The sequence below is a fragment of the Brassica napus genome, chromosome C2 (assembly GCF_020379485.1).
Source record: "Brassica napus cultivar Da-Ae chromosome C2, Da-Ae, whole genome shotgun sequence".
In the NCBI taxonomy this organism is placed as follows: domain Eukaryota; kingdom Viridiplantae; phylum Streptophyta; class Magnoliopsida; order Brassicales; family Brassicaceae; genus Brassica; species Brassica napus.
Window position 1 is genome coordinate 55,802,428 of NC_063445.1, and position 17,939 is coordinate 55,820,366.

Below are 17,939 nucleotides of genomic sequence, written 5' to 3' on the forward strand. Positions count from 1 at the left end.
AAAATGCGAAGAACAGGTAACTTGGGTGAGATGATTTTTAAAATGAGACAAAAATAGATTAAATGTTGAGACTAAACAGTTCTATTATAAATTATCCATTTATATAGTCCCACAACAAATAAAATAGAGATAGAACAAAAGAAACATAAAAAGTGTATATCAATAATGACTGAAATTTATATACTAAAAATTGTTGCCCTCGGTGATAAAAACTCTTGGTTCCGTCCCTGAGTTGGGCTGGCGTCATACCCGGTAACGTTTTCTTATACGCTGCAATCAAACAATATGAGTATCAAAATATTACATCTGTAATTATAGCATCTACATGTAACAACTGAAGATATAGAAATAAAATTCTAAGAAAAAGACTTGTATATAAAGTCCACGTCAATCAAAATAACCAATGAAAATATTTTAACTACTAACATACGACATGGTGAGTAGTCTAATCTTAACCTATGCTGAATATGTATTCCACTGATTCAAGAGTAACTACATCATATAACCTATGCTGAATATGTGTACCACTGATTCAAGCGTATCTACATCATATAAGCGATAACTCTTACCTTAACTAACATTAAATTTGATTGATACTAATCAAGGTAACATAATATCAATTTGATTCAAGTAGAAAAGCAAGGCATTACCGTGGCCAGTGGCTCCACGCGACCAGTAACGCACGTAACACTTGGCTAAGTGCACTTCACCCCAAGCAGTTATTCCACACAACGACTTCAGCTGTTTGTTCGCTTCCTTCAAACAGTCGTTACAGTCACTCGCACTAAGATCTCCAGTACACTGAGCCACAGCTTGCGCTCCCTCTTGATGTTAGGAGTTTTCAAGGCTCCTAAGACAAATGCTGTAGTTTAAATGATTGTCGAACCAGTTCTGAGAGATATCAAAGCACCGAGAATGCAAGTAATCACTTAATCTAAGTGCAACCAATGATTTAGATGGGGTTTTAAACTATGACTAATTAAAAGAAATAACTAAATGATACTTTCTTAACTATTGGAAAAGAGAACTCATGGATATAGGGATTAGACCTCGGGTGATCAAGTTTCGAACTAAAGATGGCAAACGATCAATCAATCTATTAACCTTAAGCTTGGACACAATCCTAAACAAACTCTATGTCTAGATGAATGTTCATTTACTTAACACAATTCAAACATCAAATGTCTTTGGTTGAATAATATGAAAGCAATCATAACTAGCAAGTCCAATGGCTATCTTAGTACCTCTAACAACAAATGTCTTTGGCAAAGTATGCTAAAAGCTAAGAAGAGCTGTCTCGGGCATTTCCTCGAACACCTTTCGGGGGGAAATGCCTAAGGATCAACTACTGAGTGGCCAACTCAGAAGATGCATTATACTCACTCAACTAGCAAGGAAATATGAATGATCTACACTAAAACATCCTAGTTCTAACCTAATCACCCTCAATCTCCCTACACTACAAGAAAACACGCCGAATTCCGACGGAGGTTCCGACGGATTAAAATTCGTCGGACGTTTGTGACGGATTTCCGACCAATTTCCGACGAAAACAAAAAATTTGAAGTCGTCGGAATTCCGTCGGCCATTTCCGACGAATTTCAGAGGAAAAATGGCTCGTCGGAATATTCCGACGACTTTTCGACGACATTCTGATAAAACATATAACCGTTGTAGTCGTCGGAAATTCGTCGGAATATACCGACGAACTTCCGACGACATTCCGATTGAGAGATATAAATGTTACCGTCGTCGGTATTCCGTCGGAATTTTCTGACGAATTTCCGACGAACCATGTTTCCGTCGGAAATCCCTCGCAAAATACCGACGACATAGCGACGACAAAGGGTTCCATTGAAGTTTGGAAATGTCCTCGGTAATTCGTCAGAATTTACCGACGACATTCCGACGAACTAGACAAGTTCGTCGGAATGTCGTCGGTATATTCCGACGAATTACCGAGGACATGTGTTTCTAAAAAATTTCAAACATAAAAATCTATAAATTTAGATGCCAAAACTATGAAAATAACACATAATAAGTGTTTAGTATAGAATTAGATCACAACCGTTCAAATATAACAACTCATTAAAATATTTATGTATGCATATCATTGTTTTCATAACATCTCATCTTAACACTCATATACTTATACAATCATATTCATCTAATCTTACACTACAAAAAATGTTGTTGTGTAAAATCGTGTTATAAAAACATTTTTATTGTTAAATCTTTATGCAAATACTATATATATTATCAAAGATTTGGATTTTGCATTTAGAAACTTGTAATCAACCCCTAAACACTAAGTCGTCGGAATTCGGTCAGAAAAAGTCGTCAGTATTCCGTCGGAATCTACTGACGGACACCAATTCCGTCGGAATTTCAATTTACCCGGGAAAACCAAACCGCGTGAAAATTTTCGCGAACCGCCAATTGGTATATATTTAATTATCCCGACGGAATACTGACGAACCTGTGTCCGTCGGAAACATTAAATATAATTACCCTTCTTCTTCCTTCTTCGTTATTTCCGCCTCCGCCTCTCTCTCAATCCTCTCCGCGATTTCTCTCCCTTTCACGGCGATTCCGACCATTCTCGAGCTCCTATCACCGGCGAATCCTCTTCTCACCCTCATATCTCTTCCCCAAACCCCAAATCATGTAAGAATCATCCCAACCTTGTTTTATCTCATTTTTTTAGGGTTTTGGAAGTTAGATCTCGGATTTTAGGTTGTTTGATTGAAAATTTTAGGATTGAATGGATAGTTTAGGATATATAAGTTAGGATTGTTGTTTGGATTGTTGTTTTAGTTTTTCTTGGAATTATTTTGTGTGTTTGTTAAAATTCAAAACGTTTTACTATTTCTAAAACGTTTTTTTTATTTTTAAAAACGTTTTTCAAGTTTCCAGTAATAAACTATGTATAATAAAATGTTTTTTAAAAATTTTAAAAATATTTAACAACATTTTTCTATATTTATAAAAATTTTATAATTTTGTATACATATATATATATATATATATATAAATCATGTATAATAAAAAATTTTAAAATTTTTATAATTTTTTATAAGTTTCCTGTAATAAACTATGTATAAAAAAGGTTTAATAGTTTTTTTTAAAACGTTTATAAAACCTTTTGTAAATATATAAATGAAAACATTAAAAATAGAAATGATTTGAAAAGATTTTTGATGTATTAATTTTTTTTTTAGGTCTGAGGATGTACCCCGCCCCGCAGCCCGTCTTCGACGTAGTTTGGTGAGCAGTTCCCGTGCATCGGGATCGTCTCACGAACAAAACTCGGTTCCCGCATATATTCCCGCTCCAGAAGAAGTTCAGCGCCGAGATAATGCAGAAGCTAGATCGTTTGATGTCTTCGAGTTCTTAGTTTTTTCTGCTTTTTAAAACTTTCTGAATGTTTTTTTTCTATTTCGGTTTGTATGAATTTTTAACTTTCTGAATGTTTTTTTTTCTATTTCGGTTTGTATGAATTTAAATTCTATAATATTATTAGTTTTAAATTTCAGATTTTATTTATTTATTAATTAACTTTTAATATAAAAAAATATATAAAAATGCAAAATTAATTCGTATTTAAAATTGATATATTCCGACGAATTGAGGGCGTCGGAATATACCGACGAACGAAGTCGTCGGAAAATACCGACGGAGAAGGTTCCTCGGAAAATTCCGACGAACCATAGTCCGTCGGTATTTTCCGAGGACTCGGTTCGTCGGTATAGTCCGAGGAATGTGCTCCTTCGGTATATAGTTTTTCCGATGAACTCTGGTCTCGTGTGTCCGCATCGGAATATCGTCGGAAGTTCGTCAGAATGACGTTTCTCGGTATTCGTCAGAAAGTCGTCGGAAGGTCTGACGAAATTCCGACGAATCTTTTTTTTCCGACGAAATTATACCGACGGACTGGTTCGTCAGAAATTCGTCAAGATCGGTCTATTCCGACGAATTTCTGACGATTTCGGCCATCAGAATCCCCCTGTTTTCTTGTAGTGCTATCCCATGAATTCAAAAGGTGATTACTCACTAATCTCCATGATTCCTCTTAAACCCATGTTGGATTTCAGATTAATCATGTAGAGAAACACAGGAAATAGATAAGAACACAGAATTCTCAATAATAAACTGATCAATTGATTCAAAGAGATGACTTTCCAAAGGTTTTTGGTGGTTTTTCTAAGAACAAAGATGATCCCCCTCTTGGTGGCTCCTAGAGTATTAAAACATAGGTTTAGAAAATAAAAACGTGCATAATGAAATGACCAAAAGGCCCTTGAGAAATCACAAATTCGAGTAGAAATAAAACGCGCAGCGACCTCAGCCCGTCGCTCCGACAAGTCGCTCCAGGCTTCGGGAGCGACCTCGCTGTGTCGCTGCGAGAGGTCGCTCCGGGCTCGTTCTCGCGTCTCCGGGTGATGAAACCGCGAGCGACTTCTCCCTGTCGCTCCCATAACGTCGCTCCCAGCTGGAGCGACCTCGCTGTGTCGCTCCGAGAGGTCGCTCCGGGCTTGTTCTCGCATCTCCGAGTGATGAAACCGCGAGCGACTTCTCCCTGTCGCTCTGGTTAGGTCGCTCCAGTAGGGTGATCAGAGCGACCTCGCTGTGTCGCTCCGGACTGGTCGCTCCCATGCCTTGCTCGCCCAATGACCATTCTAAACACTCCTTTTTGAGCTCCAAATGCCTCCAAGTGTCTCCAAGAACTCCATGTGGTACTCCAATACCTGATAAGGACTCATGTATGCAAAATGCAACCTAAACATGGCTAAATCCTAATCTATATGATCAAAATACACATGGATGAATGGATAAAACAATAGAAATATGCAAGATATCACCTCTCCTATTGAAGCTCTGTAAGGTACGCTATCGGCGTCCACTACGAAACTCACCATCTTACTGGTCTTAGTCAACTCGTCCGGGCTATACCCCCACGGTGTCCCGCATATCCTAGCCAGCAACGTCTTATTCGCCACGCCTAGGAACTTAGTGTTCTTATACTCCACGAAACAACCTTCAAGCAGCAACGCGCCGCCGGACGCGCCCCCGCAGAGACTTTGTAGTATGCGAGCAGCTTGCGCGACGCATCTAGCGCAATCATCGGAACGTGTGGAGAGGTCGCTGCGGCAGTGGTGCATCCCGTGGACGGTTTTGCCGTAGGTTCCGACAGTGAAATGGTCGTATGTAAAGATATTAGCTGAGTTTACGAGCGAGGTGAGTAGCGAGTTGACATTTGAGTCGTAAGATGATCCGGGAAGGTACTTGGAGCAAAAAGACGATCCTCGAAAGTAGTTTGGTTGCGTACAATGGTGGTAGTAAAGAAAAGTATTGTCGGAAGGAGATGAGAAGTTTCTGATAAGAGATGCGGCTGCGATGACGACGGAGATGGCAATAATTGTGTTTATCGGTGACATGACGTTCTCTTTCGCTAATGTGCTGCTTTCGAGTGTTTTAGAAAATATTTAAGTAATTATGAGATAATGGCAAGCAACTCGTTATTCTTTGGTGGCTTTTCTATATAAGTAAATAAATAATTTTCAGAAAATTATTAAATTACATGACATCTCACCAACTTACACGATTATGAAAGTGTTTCAACTACAAAAGTAGTCATCGGAACTAAAAAAATAATAATCAAATTAAAATATCAAGTTTCTGATTTAATAAAAGGTTAGAGAGGTGATGCTAATGGAGGAAGGATCGAAATGGAGATGGATATTGTTCTACCAAAAGTACAACAACGTTATGAATGCAACTTAAAAAACTATAATAATTACTTTAAATGAAAATTGAGAGAAGTAGTATTACATCACTTACAAAATTGACATAAATGTTAATATCATTTCATAGAATTGATATATATTGATATCATTTAAATAATTGATGCAAATAGTTGTCATTTTTGCATCAATTATTAACAAAATGATGCAAATTATTTGTATCATCACTTTCAGAGTCATTTAAATAAGTGATGCAAATTTATTTTACATCATTTAACACTGATGCAAATATTTAAAATAACTGATGTTAAACAATCATTTTTTTTAGTGTGAGTATATAAATAAATGGGCTGTTTAAAAGTTAAAGAATTAATGCTTTTGAAATTATTAGAGGGTTAAAGTGTGCTGGGAGAAAATTAAACTTTAAAATAAATTAAAACCACAACAGCTTTAAAAGATTAAACTCTAATCATGGTTTTTAGTTTGGCAATAGGACAACAATAAAAGCTGTGAATTACATTCAACTCCTCTTGTTGTAGACTTGTAGTATGTCATATGGAAGAGTTCCCTTTGGAGATTTGGAAATAGACAAGTATAAACATTCTTTTATAAATAATTTAGGATGGTTAGTTTAGTTTTTCTTTCAAAACTTAAAATATTTACAAAACTGGTCTTTTAAAGATAAATTAGAAAGTGATATCAAATTTGTGAAAAAATTTCCAAATTTTAATTTAAATATTTAACGTTATGAATTATCTAATCTTTCTTCAAATAGCCATGTTCGCATTGTAAAGATCTTATTCGACATAAGCTTTCATAACATCAAAGCCGAGATCATTCACACGGTTGCTCATAATACGAATATGCAAAAAAAAAAATAGCATATCTTAACTTAATATGGATAGGATGTATAAGTTATTTTCTTAATTATCCATTTGATCCAAACTTTTCTATATAAACTCACATATTAACTAATTAAAACAGCTCAAAGATAAATCACTAGTTGAAATAAAATTTTGAGAATAATAGTAAGAATTTTTCGTCAATTCTGCTCAGTTTTATATTCACGAGAGAAAAAGATCATACACTATTTTTAACATAACAATAGCAAAAAAATACAAAACGTAGGTCAATAGTGATTTAAGTTTAGATAGTACATATGATGTCTTCTGATAAAAGAGGTTCCTTTGGGTGGCCACGTGCTTAGCCCGTATCCCTTTCTTAAACTCTACATTGAAAAAACATTTATCATATATAAATCTTTTAACTAAATTATATATTAGAAGAAACTCATGCATAAGAGAGAATGTTGAATAAGTTAGACTGTGGTTACCATTTTTAGACAAAATATTACATGTGAAAAAAAATTTATACTTTCACATGTAAATTTTTTTTACCAATCAAAGATATTTTAATTCATTTTTATTTACTTTAGTAACTTTAGTCACTGTGATTCCCCCATTTTCTCTCTTTCACTCCCACCTTTTATGCTTCTTCCTTTTTTATAGAAATTACCAGCACAGGCTCACAGCTTTATAATCATTCTATGACTTTCTCTTATTATTTCCAAAATTAATATTCGACCTTTAAAAAAGAAACCAAACAGAGAAGGCTTTATAGTTACCTTGGCCGATGGATCCACTTGACGAGTAACCAACGTAGCACTTGGCTAAGTAAACGTCACTCCAAGTGCTTGTTCCGCAAAACGGTTGAAGTTTCAGCCGTTGGATCGCTTCCATCAAACAGTCTTGACAATCCGTTGCACTGAGATCTCCGGTGCACTGCGCTACAGCTTGCGCTTTCCCTGACCTCTCCACTCTGTAGGACGTACCACTACTTGCAACCACGTCCACCAACACCTTAGCCTGAGTCAACTCGTCCGACTTATACTTATACCCAGCCGGTTTTCCGCAACTCATAACCATAGCCGTCGTATCCGCCACTCCAAAGAACATAACGTTATCGTACTTCACTAAGCAGCCTTCGAGCTGTAAAGCGCAGCCGCTCTCACCAAAGCTGTCACTTCGGAGCAGGCTAACAGCTTGCGTGACACAACTAACGCACTCATTGGAGGAGAGATCACCCCGGCACTGGTGTAGCCCGTAGTTTCCGTTGACGGTGAGGTTGTTGTATGAGTAGATAGAAGCTGAGTTTACGAACATGTTGAGTAGCGAGTCGACATTTGACCTGGAAGACGATCCTGGAAAGTACTTTGGTGGAGAGCAGTAGTGGTAGTAGACTAACGGCTCTACGGTGGGAAATGCAAAATTTGTGAGAAGATATACGGCTGCGATGACGACGGAGATCGAGATAATTGCTATTGTCGCTGACATGATCACTTTCGCCGATGTGTTACCTTTTGGCCTTTGGGTGTATATGTCTGTATCACAAAATATGAGTATGTATGCATGAGAAAGGGGCAGGCAATTCTATATGCTCAGTGCGTTGAGACATATATCCTTAGTGAAGTCTTTGCAATACGTTATTCGGTTACATAAAATATATGAAAAATTGATAAAGTGGCAGGCATCTCTTTATGTTCGGTGCGTTAATATATGCATATACATATATCATTATGAAGCATTTGCAATACGTTATTAGGTTATAATATATAAAATATTCTTAGCATTCGTACCAGAAAAGGTTATACAAATATATGAAAACATGATAAAGTGGCAGGCATCTCTTTATGCTCGGTGAATTAATATATGCATTAGACATTTATCATTATGAAGCATTTGCATAACTTTATATGGCTATATAAAATATAACATTCGTACCAAGGAAAGGTTATAAAAACATATGAAAACTTGATAAAAGTGGCAGGCATCTCTTTATGCTCAGTGTGTATAATATATGTCAATGAAAGAAACATTAGCAATCGATTATTAATTCATAAAATATATGAAACACATAAATACATCATTATATAACTGGTAGGCAGCTCCTTATGCTCGGTATATCATTATGAAAACATTCGCAACAGAGTTTTAGATTGTATAAAATATATGGAAACTGCTTAATTAATCTAACTAGTTGGTAACTATCCCTCCATGAGAAATTTCAAAAAAACAAACTATCCATCCATGAGGGGTTTTCTATATAAATTAATATATTACAAAATCTCACCATAACATTAGTTTTAATTAAACACACTGAAAATTAATATTTCCTCTATTTCTGAAAGATTAAAATTAAAAAAAAAATATTTTAAATAAGATATATGTTTAAAGTTCGTATATAATTTTTTTAATTAATAATATTAAATTATAAATTTTGAAAATGCTGATTTTAATTACTGAAATACCATTATATTTAAATAATTAGACATAAATAACCATAAATTTATGCATTTATAATATTAATATATTGTTTCAATATGTGAAACGCCAAAAAAAACGATACAGCTTTTTAAAAAGAGGGAGTATAACTTTGTTGATAATATTCAATATTTACTTCATTAGGTCTATAATAACAAATGTCAAACATCTGGAGTATCAAACAAGTATGCATGACTTTCAACAACTTGCACGATTTTAGAACTGTTATAATACTATATCATGAGGAATCGAAATAATTTAGTAACAATAAAGATCAACTTGCTGAAGTAAAAAGGTTTAACAGGTGGGTGACTAATGGAGGAAGAATCATTTCTGAAGATGGACATTGTTTGACCAAAATTACAGGAACAAAGTTGTGATTGCATTAACTTGATTTGGTAATTTTGTAGTATGCGAGCAGCTTGCGCGACGCATCTAGCGCAATCATCGGAACGTGTGGAGAGGTCGCTGCGGCAGTGGTGCATCCCGTGGACGGTTTTGCCGTAGGTTCCGACAGTGAAATGGTTGTATGTAAAGACATTAGCTGAGTTTACGATCGAGGTGAGTAGCGTGTTGACATTTGAGTCGTAAGATGATCCGGGAAGGTACTTGGAGAAAAAAGACGATCCTCGAAAGTAGTTTGGTTGCGTACAATGGTGGTAGTAAAGAAAAGTATTGTCGGAAGGAGATGAGAAGTTTCTGATAAGAGATGCGGCTGCGATGACGACGGAGATGGCAATAATTGTGTTTATGGGTGACATGATTTTCTCTTTCGCTGATGTGCTGCTTAATTATGATTTATTTATAAATAAAGTTTTAAATTATTTTTAGTAGGTATGAAAAGTTAAAACGTCTATTAATTTAAAATAAATAAATTTTAGTAATTACGACATGGAGGCAGATTTGACAGCTTCTCTGTATAAATAAATAAATAAATGCCAAAAATTATTAAATTACATGACATATCAACAACTTTAAATCCGTTTTTTTTTGTTCAAAAGTTGTTGTGCACTGGTTACAAATTGTACACCTAGAAAAGTAGCCATCGGATCTAAAAATAAAAATCCAGTAAAATATCAAGTTGTTGATTTAATAAGGTTAAAAATCTATAGCGATCAAGATAATTGTTTTCGTCGATGACATGATCACTTTCGCCGATGTGCTGCTTTTTGGCCTTCTTGGGGTATCATATGGAATTATCATATGTCTATCATATATAGTATGTATATCATTATGAAAACATATGCAATGCTATATAAAACATATGAAAATTTGTATAGTTATTGTAACAAATTAGTAAATATCATTTTTTGACCTTTTTTTTACAAAAAATATTGTAATCAAGGGCGGCGGACCACAAGCCAAAAAAAAAGGAACTCATATAGAAACATAAAAAATTTGAAAATGAGAAGAAATTCAAATTATGGTGATCAAAACTAATATCTCTTTTTTTTATTTTTTATTAGCCTCATTGAAATGATGATATTTTTGTTATGACAAGTTTCTAACTTTATTCAATAACCTTTTTTTGTATCGTAAATCTTTAAAAATATAAAATTAATATTTTTAAAAAAAAATGGGGGCCCAAAAGATTTGGGGATCCAAGACCTAAGCTCAACTCGTCGTGTTCAGGGAGGCCCTGATTGTAATCCCTGTTCGGGATCGCGCTACGCGTAACGCGTACTGCTGGTTCAGACCTAGCGAATTGAGAAAAAAATCGGAGATTGATCGGAAATTAATTTTAAATGTTTTTATTATATATATTAATATTTGTAAGTAAATACTGTAGTTGTAGTGTAGTCTAGTAGTTTGTGTGCTTAACTTGTGCTATGAAGTTGTTGGTTCGAACAGAGGAGTGGTTGTTTTTGCTTTATTTTTCTATTTTTATTTTTAATGACTGAAAATTTACGGAAATGCTCTTATCTTAAACTTCACCACTACGACATGTAAATCCTAATTTCTGCTTCTTATCATTTTTTTCAAGATTCACGCCACTTTGACCTCTTTTCTTGTAAGTTTGTTCAATTTTAATACGGTTTCAACCATACACATGATATTAACCTCGTAATTTAGTAAAAACAATTCTTTTTGGAAAATCTGAATTTTTGAGCGAGTTAGTTCAATCCGCCATGGTTTACTGTCGAACAACGTTTAAGCGCTGTGTAATCGGCCGATTTATCGGCGTTTTCGAACAGGATTGTAACATTAGTACTGGTCACTGGAAATTAGTATAACTTTGCTCGATAATATTTTGTATTTATAATTAGGTCTATCGTTGAACAATTAATTTAACTATTTTATATAATAATAATAATAATAACGAATGTCAGACATTTTGAAGTGTATCAAACAAGTATGGATGACTTATCAACAACTTATACGAGTTTAGAAAGTGTTATAATATTGATTTTACTACAATGCATCGAAATAATTAAGAAACAATAAAGATCAACTTATTCTCTGGGAAAATGATATTTTATTCCTCAACTATTTAAAATCAAAACATTTAATACACAAATATTGATTACGCAAAATTATTTCCAAATTAATTGTTGACTGTTAACGGTTAACTATTTCAAAACTTCTCGCAAATAATACTTAGATATTAAATGTGATGATTTCAAACGGTTGCAAAATAAAAAGCTATATATCTTTTTGTTTTGAATTTCTAAATCAATGTACCAGTCAATTTTTTAAAAATAGAGTTAAGAAAATTTATCAAAGAAACCAATTAGAGATGTTTCTAATGCACACCATAGATTGTCTAAATCTGAGATCCATAACAATCTATAAAAGTGATTTTACTTTAATTTTGTTAATTTTGAAGATAAATATTTAAATTGTGAAAGCTTGTACACATTTATGTTATATGTAAGTACTGGAAAACATCTAATATTATCAGTCTTATATGTCTACATATAGTTTGTATTATGACCGATATATATGTCTGTATAAGGTTTTACAAAAAAACTATAGTGATAAAAAAACCTTATGTAAATCATAATAAAAGCTTATACACATTGAGAAATTGAGTACAAAATAAATAAATAATTTATATTCATCCAACTTGATAAATTTTCTTAACTCAAATTTTTGAAAATGATTGATTTTTATTTAAAAACTCAAAATAAAAATATATGTTTTTATTCTTCAAATATTTGAAATCAGCACATTTTATATCTAAGTATTGTTTGCGCAAAATTATTTCCGAACCAATTTTTTAATGCGAAAAATTGGGTTTGAAATAATCAACCGTACAAAATTGAACGAAAATTGTTAGTTTTCCATTTATACTTTAACGGTTGATTATTTTATGTTTAATTTTATGCAGTCAATAATTAGTTCGAGAATAATTATACACAATAAAACTTAAGTATATTAAATATACTGATTTCAAATAGTTCGAAAATAAAATACTCATTTTCCCACCTATTCTCACAAAAGAACACAATAAAGATCAACTTGCTGATTTAAAAAGGTTTAATAGATACGAGTGGAGGAGGAAGGATCAATTCCGAAGATGGACCCAATTAGTTATTACTTATTATCTTATCCATAATCTATATAAAGAGCAACTTATCCATCCATCCACTAATATTACGAAGTAATTACGTATATAACGACGTAATTCAACTACATATTTTTCTCTTTTACAAAAAAAAACTAAATACTCTTCTCTAATTTTTTGTGCCATCAGTAGTATTCTCTAATTAAAATTCACTTATTAGCTAATTAAAAAGCTCAAAAATAAACAACCAGTTGAAATAAAATGTTGAAAATGATAGTAAAGATGAGTTATATTGTCAGATCTCCGCATATTTATATTCATTCGAGCAAAAAAACACACATAAAAAATAATATACCCAAAACCAAAACATAAAAAAAGTATGACCATAATGATTTAATTAGATCAAATAAACTTGTTGTCCTCATATATAACAAATTCCTTTGGGCCGCCACGTGCTTAGCCCGAATCCCTTTCTTGAACTCTACATTGAAACCATACAATTATCAAATATACGTCTATACTTAAATTATAGGATAATAGATTTTGATAACAAAAAAAAAAATATGATAAATAGCACATAAAGAATCTTTTATTTTAAGATAACACTAATTAAAAGGTAAAATGACTAAGTTATTCTAAACTCTAAAGCCTTATCTTAGTTTCACCTCTTAAATATTAAACCTTAAATCCTAATAACTAAACGTACTCAAATATAAAATAAAACTAGATATTAACCCGCACATCCGTGCGGATATATTTATATTTTAAAATTAATATTTAAAATATAAAATATGTTATAAAGATATATATCTAATATCAATTTTATGTATATAATTTTTATTTTAAAAATTTATATTTGTTGAAATTTGTTTGATGATATTGTACAAATCATATATTAATGAAGTATTTTTGTTTATTTATTTAAAATGCAAGATCAATATTAATAGTTTAATTTTAAACATTAGTTTTATATGAATTAATAAAAAAAATTATTAGCTTCTTTGTTTAGAAATTTTTATTCTCGAAATATTTTTATGTGAATAAATTAAATTATTTTTGTTATATTTTAAAATATTATTTTATTTAATATTTTATATTTCAGTTTAATGTTTTTATTTTTACTAAACATATCAACATAAAATGTTACAACCAATAAAATATTTTTTATTTTGTTTTATTTAAAAATTTTATTTGATAATTTAAAAAGAATTGGACTATACTTTTTAATTTTAAAATTAGTTACTGAAATATATAAAATATGGTCTATATTAAATATGAGAAGCAGTCAAATGATGATTACCTGATGACAATATATTTATATTTTTTAAAAATGTTATTGTTTAGATATATATTGTTTTTGTTAGGAGAATATCATATATGAGTAATTTTAGGATGTTTAGTTAAATTTCTAATGAATGGTCTAACATAGACTTGTGTATGATAGATAAAAAATAGGACTTTATTTTAATAGAGTAGATAAAAAAATTAGTTTTTCAACTGATGCTATTTTTGGGAACGGATTATTTTGGTGATATTCTAGACTACTTCTCTAAATTATATACATCAAAACAAAATAACGCATGACAGAAAATGTTCAAAAATATAGTAATTAATATGCTTTCTACATTAAAAAAAATATGCTTCTACATATATGACCTTACTTTATTTTTAGTTCTCCAGAATATATATCGAATCTTTAAAAAAGGCAACGGAGCAGAAAAGGATGTAACTACCTTCACCGACGGCTCCATGCGACGAGTAACCAACGTAGCACTTGGCTAAGTAGACGTCACCCCAAGTGCTTGTTCCGCAAAACGGTTGAAGTTTCAGCCGTTGGATCGCTTCCATCAAACAGTCTTGACAATCGGTTGCACTAAGATCACCGGTGCACTGCGCTACAGCTTGCGCTTCCCCTGACCTCTCCACTCTGTATGACGTACCACTATTTGCAACCACTTTATCAACCAACGCATTAGCCTGAGCCAACTCGTCCGACTTATATTTATACCCAGCCGGTGTCCCGCAACTCATAACCATGGCCGTCTTATCGGCCACGCCAAAGAACACAACGTTGTCGTACTTCACTAAACAGCCTTCGAGCTGCAATGCGCAGCCGGTCTCGCCTACGCTGTTACTTTGGAGCAGGCGAACAGCTTGAGTTACACAACTTACGCACTCATCGGAGGTTAGATCACCCCGGCACTGGTGCAGTCCGTAGTTTCCGTTGACAGTGAGATTGTTGTATGTGTAGATAGAAGCTGAGTTTACGAACATGCTGAGTAGCGAGTTGACATTTGGCTTGATAGCCGCTCCGGTGAAGTACTTTGGTGCAGAGCATTGGTGGTAGTAGACTAATGGATTCACAGAGGGATATAGCCAGTTTGTGAGAAAATATACGGCTACGATGGCGACAGCGATCGAGATAACTGGTTTTATCAATGACATCTCTTTCGGCGATGCCATACCTTTTGGCCTTATGGGGTATGTCTAAATCACAAAATATGTGTAAACATGAGAAATTGTATATATATACACATACACATATATCATTATGAAAATATTTGCAAATTGCAGTAGATTGTTTAGATTATATAAAATTAATGAAAATAGGAGGAAGTGGTAGGCAACTACTCTCTATGTTCGTTGCGTTACTACTTAATATATGCTATCATTATGAAAATATTTAACAGATTATATTAGATAAAATATATGAAAACTAGCTTAAGACCCGCTCAATTGCGCAGAATAAATCTTATATATAAAACTAATTTTAATTTATTATTATCTATTTGTATTTGTATACGTATTATGTATATAATTAAATTAGAGTAAAGACATAAATCAAAATAATACATCTTTTTTAACTACGATAACTTTTTTGATAAATAAATCAAAACAATCATTTTATTTATTTTATATGGTATATAACTAAATTTCAATGACATAGACATAGATATATATTATGTTTTAATATAAATATTTATTATTGTGAATTCATACTCATATGATAAACACACAATTTCTAATGTGCGATTTTTTAATGCAAATTTTAAAATTAAAATATTAAGATTTTAATACTTTTACAATACAAATTTAAAATTATCATATTTAAGTATTTGCTATGTTATAATTAAACTAGATTAATATATAATATGGATGTCTAGTAAATGAGACTTCTTATTCGTACGATTTATGATTATTTGTATCTTGTTATTACCAAAACAAATCAAACCATTGATCACAAAATTTTAGTATGAGACATTTAACGTTTTTAATAATTTACTAGATTTTGACCCGCGCTTTCAAAGCGCGGAATTATTTTCGAAACATTCCAAATTTATTTGATATAAATTTGTATTTTAATTGTATCTACACTTAGATATTACAAATGAAAAATTATATTCAATGTTTTGAAATTCGACCCGACCCGTAGTTAAATTGCCAAATTCGATGGTTCATATGTAATGCATTTTAGTTTTCAAAAAAAAAACTGTTATTTAAAAATTCTATAAAACCCGTAACAACCGTTAAAACCCGAGATCTGGTTATCGGTTGAACTGATAGATGATCCAATATATAATCCGGTTTGATTTATTATTATATTTAGAGTATTGTAATATATATTCATGAACGTTCAGATGAATAGTAAATATATTATGAAATTGATATTCCAATTTTAATACAATTTTAGTCCAACTAAAATTCTATATTGTTAATGGATTAATATTTGAGTGGATGCATACTAAAAATAAAATAGATTTGAGCATCAATAATGTGTATACGTCTATTACAAATTAATGATTTACATTTGCAAAAAAATATATAATTGTTTATTTAGTTAGTTTACTTTTGTTATTCACATATTATTAGATACTTTTTGATGTTTTGTCTATGGCTTATTTTAAATTTAAAAGTTAATTTCATTATTCGCATTAGAAATGTAAATATTTATTATTTTAATTTTGATATATATTTTTATTATATTTAGTTCTTAATTTTTATAATTTATAGATATAATTATATTTTTAAGCAATTAAAATATTAACTCTTACTCTCTAGCTTCGATTTATGTTAATGTAATGTTTTATGATATATTTGTGTTAATATATTTGTTCAATTGGTTTATATTTAATATATATATTACATGTCTGTTTGAGTAACCCGTAAAAAATATATTCATTAAACTATCAATAGTAACATGTTTCATCATATAATTACTATTAATATTTATTTTATAATATATATTTATATACATATTAATACTCTAACTATAAGAATTATATTTTTATGTATTTGGTGAGGGTTTTGAACAATTTGTTTTTTTTTTGCATTTGGATTAATATATAGTTGTATATATACGAATGAATAGATATATATATATATATATATAATTATTTATTACATTAATAACTAAAATATAATTGATTAGTTATTTGAATTTCGAATTAATATAAATTAAATTCATTAGCTTAAAAAATAATAGATTAGTTAGTTAGTTCCTTAATTTTAGGTATGATATATATTTAACAATTAAATTAGATATGAGTAGAAATAATAGGAAATATAATTAAATATAATGGTCCAATCTAGACTATTTGTAAGTAGATAAAAATTGCTTCTGTTTTAATAGTATTGATAGTCGTTTTAAAAAATCAAAATATAACATATAAGAACAAATTTATTATTTTATTATATAGTTAATGTGGTTGTTTAATATTTTTTATTAATATAAAATTAAACAAAAAATAGCTAAGATACAAAAATTATCATCAAATATTTATCATTTATAATCATTACTTGTCATATATACGTTAATCATATTAGACAATTCCGTAGTTTTTATTTAAGGAAAGTATGAGAATATTCTTTTGTACACTATTTATCAATTTAATAGTTAGTTTAATAAAAAATATAATATAAGTTAAGATGGACCAACCTATTTCTCTAAAAAATCTAAATTTCATTCTCATGGTGACACATGACTACAAAATAATGTTGTAATGTTTTTCAATTAATATATAAAGGATTGCTTAATTAATGTAACTAATTAGTAAGTACTCCTCATTTGACGTGGTTTTCTATATAAATAATCTTTCCGTTTCAAATTAGTTGTCATTGTAGGGTAAACTTTTCGTTTTAAAATAAGTGTTGTTTTATAATTTTAATGCAAAATTTATTAATTTTAGATTTTTATTGATTGAAATGTGGTTAGGTGTACTGGTAACGATGTTTTTATCTAGTAAATATACAAAATTAAATATTTTCTTTGCTCAAATCTAAATCGACAATTAAAATGAAAAAGATTAGAATAGATATAACTGAGTTCGATATTCTATATTTACTTAATTATGTCTATCGTTGAACAGT

General features: G+C 31.2%; 3 protein-coding genes across 4 annotated transcripts; all 3 read right to left on the reverse strand.

The window, feature by feature from the left end:
• Positions 1-60: 60 nt before the first annotated feature.
• Positions 61-5,576, reverse strand: LOC106425631 (plasmodesmata-located protein 2-like). The gene is made up of 4 exons (XM_048748369.1): positions 4,863-5,576; positions 4,344-4,779; positions 651-850; positions 61-270 (listed from the first exon to the last, which is right to left on the reverse strand). The coding sequence occupies exons 1-2, from the start codon at positions 5,436-5,438 to the stop codon at positions 4,345-4,347; spliced, it is 1,011 nt and encodes a 336-aa protein (XP_048604326.1). The 5' UTR covers positions 5,439-5,576; the 3' UTR covers positions 61-270; positions 651-850; position 4,344.
• Positions 5,577-6,779: 1,203 nt separating this feature from the next.
• Positions 6,780-8,213, reverse strand: LOC106425638 (plasmodesmata-located protein 6-like). Its single transcript, XM_013866360.3, has 2 exons — positions 7,369-8,213; positions 6,780-6,972 (listed from the first exon to the last, which is right to left on the reverse strand). The coding sequence occupies exons 1-2, from the start codon at positions 8,075-8,077 to the stop codon at positions 6,809-6,811; spliced, it is 873 nt and encodes a 290-aa protein (XP_013721814.2). The 5' UTR covers positions 8,078-8,213; the 3' UTR covers positions 6,780-6,808.
• A 4,520-nt stretch (positions 8,214-12,733) lies between these two features.
• Positions 12,734-15,050, reverse strand: LOC106382689 (plasmodesmata-located protein 6-like). 2 transcript variants are annotated; one of them, XM_048748370.1, is made up of 2 exons: positions 14,306-15,050; positions 12,734-13,053 (listed from the first exon to the last, which is right to left on the reverse strand). In XM_048748370.1, the coding sequence occupies exons 1-2, from the start codon at positions 15,033-15,035 to the stop codon at positions 12,890-12,892; spliced, it is 894 nt and encodes a 297-aa protein (XP_048604327.1). In that variant the 5' UTR covers positions 15,036-15,050; the 3' UTR covers positions 12,734-12,889. The 2 variants fall into 2 exon arrangements, with proteins under 2 accessions (XP_048604327.1, XP_048604328.1); XM_048748371.1 differs by having other exon boundaries at positions 12,878-13,046.
• Positions 15,051-17,939: the final 2,889 nt, after the last annotated feature.